This window comes from Mus musculus, chromosome 1, assembly GCF_000001635.26.
Source record: "Mus musculus strain C57BL/6J chromosome 1, GRCm38.p6 C57BL/6J".
NCBI classification, from domain to species: domain Eukaryota; kingdom Metazoa; phylum Chordata; class Mammalia; order Rodentia; family Muridae; genus Mus; species Mus musculus.
This window is the reverse complement of record NC_000067.6, coordinates 153,327,333-153,333,332: the sequence shown is the minus strand read 5'-3', so window position 1 is coordinate 153,333,332 and position 6,000 is coordinate 153,327,333. Positions and strand designations below refer to the sequence as shown.

The window sequence follows — 6,000 nt, the reverse complement described above, 5'->3', positions numbered from 1 at the left end:
CTCTTAGCCTCATACCCTCCAGGGCAAGATCCTCTAAGGTACAAGACCTGGATGAGGGTTCCCAACCCACCGAAGCCCCTACCCTCCCAGCATGCACTGCCCAGCACCCCACACCCCACGCCCCGCCCTCCTTCCCTCACTCACGCTCCCTCTCCGCCCACCTTGGGCCCCTCCCTCTTACCCCCTCGCCCAGCCCACCTCTAGTCACGCCCATCCAGAAGTCCTCCCACTTGACCCCTTGCCTCTTCCATCTCGCGCCCCCCTCCCTTTTGCTGCCGGTCCCGCCCTCCTCGCACCCCACCCTCCTACTCCACCGCCCCGCCCACCTCGCGCCCGGTCCTCTGGCTCCCGCCCCTCCCATCTCGCTTCTCTGGCCCACCGCCCTCCAGGCCGCCCCCGCCGCCGCCGGGAGTCGCTGGGGAGGACGCGTAGGGCGGGGAGCAGCTCCTGGCCCGCGTGAGCTGCCGAGGAGGCCGGCCTTGGGTTTTCTCCACCGCCAGATCCCACCCCGCCGGGCAGACCCCACCCCCTTCTCCTTCCTCCTGGGGCGCGCTCTCGAGTGCGCGCTCGGAAGTCGGGGGTCGGCGCACAGTGCAGGCTGCGCACCGGGAGGTAGCGGAGGCAGCGCGATCTTGGCTCGGACGCCCACCCATCGGCTCTGCGTCCGGCTCTCGGCCTCCAGCCCGGTCCACAGCCCGGCCTCGGCCCGCAGCGGAGGATCGGCCTCGGGATACGCCGCTAGGCGAGTGCAGCGCGGCACCCCAGCCTTTGCCGAGGGCCCGCGCGCAGCGGGATGACGGGCGGCGGGCGGGCCGCGCTGGCCCTGCAGCCCCGGGGGCGGCTGTGGCCGCTGTTGGCTGTGCTGGCGGCTGTGGCGGGCTGTGTCCGGGCGGCCATGGACGAGTGCGCGGATGAGGGCGGGCGGCCGCAGCGCTGCATGCCGGAGTTTGTTAATGCCGCCTTCAATGTGACCGTGGTGGCTACCAACACGTGTGGGACTCCGCCCGAGGAGTACTGCGTGCAGACTGGGGTGACCGGAGTCACTAAGTCCTGTCACCTGTGCGACGCCGGCCAGCAGCACCTGCAACACGGGGCAGCCTTCCTGACCGACTACAACAACCAGGCCGACACCACCTGGTGGCAAAGCCAGACTATGCTGGCCGGGGTGCAGTACCCCAACTCCATCAACCTCACGCTGCACCTGGGTAAGCGATGACAGCCCCGTCCCCACTACTCGCTCACGGTCCAGCTCCGGGGCCGCATCCATGGAGCCGCTGGTCCGGCCTGAGGGGCCTGTCCAGCCGCGTGCTGACGGTCTGTTCTCCAGCGTGGGCCACACACAGAAATTCCTTTCTCCAACTTCTAAAATTCATCTCGCTTTGAACATCCGGTGAGGGCCACCATGTCCCACGCTAGCATCTCTCTCTTTTTTTCTTACTCTTTCTAGTCCAACCGGATTCTCGTTCCGTTGATTCTTTTCTATTTCAGCAGTTAGGATTTTGGACCAACACCCCCCCACCCCCTTTTGCACCCTGAGGCGCTAATGAAACACTCATCCTGGCAGGACAGGACTATCACATAGCATGCTTACATTAGAGTCTTGAAGGTCCACTTTCAAACACTTGTCTTTAAAATGTTTGTCTGTCTCCAGGGTTGAGAATGATTGCTCTTAGTTTTGATAGGGGAATTTGAGGGGAGCAAATGCCTTTGCCGCCGGTATTTCTATGTGTAATTAAAGTGGAAGTTCACTTTTAAAGTTACTGTTCTTCAGAGCTGTTCAGCCTTAATTAGGAGCTGTTTCACTGCTAATCCTAGTTGGGAGAAAACAGAAAGGTAATGAAGACACTCTCTGTAATTGAGGGCAGTTTTGTTCCGGTGTAAAAAGCTCCAAGGCTCTCCTGGATAGTCTTCCCTTTTGCTTTGATCCGAAGCAAGTGTGGAGACAAGCATGCTTTAGAATCCAGGAGAGGGCTGAAGTAGGAGACTTCATGGCAGAGCCGTGGATGAGCAAGGCTGTGATTATCTGAACGGATCAAAGTTCCTGCTTCACCTGGAGATGTTTTCTTTACTTTTGAGACAGACAAGAGAGCAGAAAAATTTTCATTGCTGTGTTCAGTTGTGCAACATTAAGTGTGAAAAACTGATTGTTGCCCTGGGATATTTGAGAGGGATATTTTGTAGGCAGATAGTCCCCTGATCGTGGTTTCAGGGTTTTCTTTCCACTGCTCTTCATTATATTATATTATATTATATTATATTATATTATATTATATTATATTATATTATCAGGGAATTTTCTTCAGAGAAAGACTATGACTTAGAGAAAGTGCCTTGAAAGTGTAAATGACTGTGTGTGGAGGAAGTTTTAGGAGAGCAGTGTTACTGCCTCTGTAGTAGATGCTGCCTTTTTCTTTGTAGACGAGTCACCAGGCAGATGGAACTTTTTGAAAACAAGCTCATAAATGAAAATGTGAGGCATCCGATTTTCAGTAATTAAGAGTGAGTTCGGTTTTGAAAAGGACTGGAACGACATAGAAGTGTAAAAGTGATGCTTTGGAGAGATGCCTTTCTCCAGACGGCACTCCGCTTCCCAAGATCTCTGGGAGTCCTTTGAAGTAGCTTCAGAGTTTTTAAGTTCTATAACTTATGTCCAGTTATTTTTAACTTTTTTTTTATGTTTTACTTTTTTTTTGTACTCAATTCTGAATCCCCTTGAAGTCTTGCTTAATCCGTTTTCAGATTTAAAAAAAAAGAAACAAAATTCAGAGGCAAGGCCTTGACGTCTCCCAAGTGCCTGAGATGCCGTTGAAAAGTTCTGAACAATAGGCTGTCAATCTCTGCTTTCCTCCTTCTTTAGGCTAAGGAGCTGAGGTTTATTTCAGGTGATTGCAGAGGGAGAAACTAATCTCTGGCGAAGTCTCTGTTGCAGAGACATGCGCTAGGGTAAGAGGGCAGCCAGGTTGCTACTGTTGGGGGCCAGCTATATTAATTAGCTTTGGGCCATGTTAATGACGAGGCCAAAGAACTCTTCCATCTCATTAGGACGGCAACATGATATTTTCTATACGCTTGGACTTGATTTTACTGAAAAATTCTTCAGTTGGTTGCTAAATGACATTCATAAAACTGGGGCTCACTCTGGCTGTCCTGGGACTCACTATGTAGACCAGGCTGACTTTGAACTCCTAGAGAACCCCCACCTGCTTCTGAGTGCAGGGTACTGCGATTCCAGGTGTGAGTAGCCACACCCAGCGGGTTTACTCTTTAAAAGTAAAGTTTAAAATATTTTCAAAGCCGTGTAGTTATTGTAAAAACACATGCTTTACACTTTTTAGACAATTTATGAAAACTAGGACTGGACAGACTCTGCTTGTTGTGGGTTGGAAATGAAGTCCTGGAGGAAATGTGTGGTGGCGTAGCTGGGGAGGGGAGAGTTTTATGTGTCCTGGGAGTTGGTGTTTCTGGCTTCTGTCCCACCTTTATTTATTTATTTACGACCAGGTATATATGCATGAATGCTGTGCTCAACAATTTAGGGCAGGCAGGCAAGGATTGACTGTTTTGATATTCAGTGTATTCACCCCGATGTCCCCCTTGACTCCAGTTACTCTGTGGGCTGTAGCTAACTAATTATTTCCCATGGAGTCAAGTACCATGACTGTTCTGTGTATCCATTAAATCTCCCATCCAGTTCACATTTCACATACCCTTAAACAAGTGATGCATATTGTGCCTTGCCCCTCCAGAGCATGTGAAACTGCAGTGAGCAGTGGGGGAGAGTGGGCCCAGCCTCTGCGTCACCAGCCTGCCTTTCCCTGTCGAACTTTCCTCACTGCAAACCTTGAGAAGAAATCAAGTCCAGGGTTGGGTGTGTTGGAGCATTCCGGGATGGCCTAGGCGGAGTCTAGGAGTTCAAGGCCAACCTTGACTACATAGCAAGTTCCAAACCAGCCAGAGCGACATACTAAGACCCTGTTTCAAAATTTAGAGAGAGAAAAAAATCAAATCAGATCACGCTTAAGTAGTTAAAAAATTATATACACACATACATATATACACACATACATACATAAATACATACATGAGTGCATGCACGCACATGTGCGTGTGTGTGCACACACAGACACACACACATGTTTTGGCAATGGTTGTGAGTCACTTTTATTACAGAAATGAAACATGGCTAGATATATTCAAATAATAAATATAACAAATAGTCAATTTGCCTTTAGTTGCTAAGCTCCACACCCAAGAGACCACAATGACAGGTTTTTATGTAATCCTTCAGAAATGTTCATATACCGGATTGCATGATCATTTTAGCTAGTACCTTTTGGAGAAGGTGTCTTAACATTTGACAGGTATAAATTAGGTCTTTGTATACAATACCCATCACCCGGGTTAAAAAAAAAATCCAGGAAAACAAGCATGAATTCTGACAACTGCCATTTTTAAACTGTGATGTGTTGTAATATAGTCGGGTTCCGGGCATAGCGCATCTGTGGATATGAAGAGTTAATGTTGCTTTGGGAGCGACTATATCTTCTGCCTGCTGTGGAGAGACTTCTCAGTCAGGAACCCCTTCCCTAAAAGTAAGCCTTCTTTTGCTTTTAGCTTTCAGATCTCTCCTGAGTAATCGGTATTGATTACTTGGTTGCTATTTAAAAGTGTAGCATTTACATTTAATAATAACACTGTAAGTTTTAACAATATCCGGGAACTTGTTGAAAGTGCTGTAGCTGAGCATTTGACTCTTTAAAACAGTCCCTTTAATTAATTTAGTAATCATTGTGGATGGAAACTTGGCAGGTAGGATTTTGATCTTGCATAAAGGTAAGCTTTTCTCATTCTTAAAACAGTTAGGTTAAGAAACTGTTTCTATAAGCAACTCAATCGAAGTTTATGCAATCTCCAAAGTTAGCATTGCAGCCCAGGTCCCAAGCTCTTCATCAGATCAGACATGGATGGTGTAATCTATGTGAAGTGTCTCGTGTGTGTGTGTGTGTGTGTGTGTGTCTGTGTGTGTGTGTCTGTGTGTGTGTGTGTCTGTGTCTGTGTGTGTGTGTCTGTGTGTGTGTGTAAATCAGAATCAACACAGAAGGTGATTTGGTACGTCTATGAGTTCAATTTATTATTTAATATGAAACAAACAGCAAAGTTTCCTTTTCTCCTGGAAAAATCTTTGTAATATGGGCTCTGACTACAGTTGAGCCAGTGACTTCACTGTGGTATTTGTGCACCCTGAGGGGACACTATTTTTCGTTTGTCTCACAGAGGCCTGATTTACATTTTACAGGTTTCAACTTGAGAAGTCAAGGAGCAGTTCTTTAATGGCCAGTAGTTTACTGAATGGTTTTATAAAAGACGCTGTTGGCTATGCCCCTGTTCCACAGTTCATTGTTTTCTCTGCAAATTTCTTCTCCTGGTTTTCTAAGGCACCAGAAGAAAGCAGACACACCAGAGGGAAAGCTGGAGCCGAGGCTCCCTGCTCCATCACTTTATCCTTGGTCACATTGGTGTCAGAGGCGGAACATTGGGTTATTTCAGTCCTAAATCCTTTTAGGAAGCTGGGTATGCTTTTTATCATGTTCCCCCCTTGCAGTGTGCATACATTCTCATATTACAGCCAGATATTCCGTAAACATTTTTAAAATACCTGAGAAATGCACACCCCAGAGCCTAATAGGAAGGTGTGGAAGACCGAAGGCCCTTTTCTAAGAGCTCATGTGCTTCTGAGTGGAATTTAAAGTTGTAATGCTTTTTGCATATTATAGCAAGGGGGGGTCTTTATAATAATATTTTACATTTTTTGAAAGCCTCCAGATTGTCAGTGGTTAGATTTCTTGTAACCTCATGAAGGTGACCCTGAGGGTCCTGTAGTTGTGATCCTATGAGTCCTCGGACAGGTAAGTCCAAGTCACCTTGGTACATCATTCTCTGCAGCTAATAGTTCCTCTAGCAAATCTCTTAAGAGAGTGTTTATCTCTTTAAAATAAAAGC

At 47.6% G+C, this 6,000-nt stretch overlaps 1 protein-coding gene across 1 annotated transcript in view; it reads left to right on the top strand.

Moving 5' to 3' along the window:
* The first annotated feature begins 546 nt into the window (after positions 1-546).
* Lamc1 (laminin, gamma 1) overlaps positions 547-6,000 on the top strand; it is a 113,865-nt gene continuing 108,411 nt past the window's right edge. The window contains exon 1 of the mRNA NM_010683.2: positions 547-1,205. Coding sequence (NP_034813.2) covers positions 794-1,205 — 412 coding nt within the window. The 5' untranslated portion in view covers positions 547-793. The remainder of the gene's footprint in view (positions 1,206-6,000) is intronic.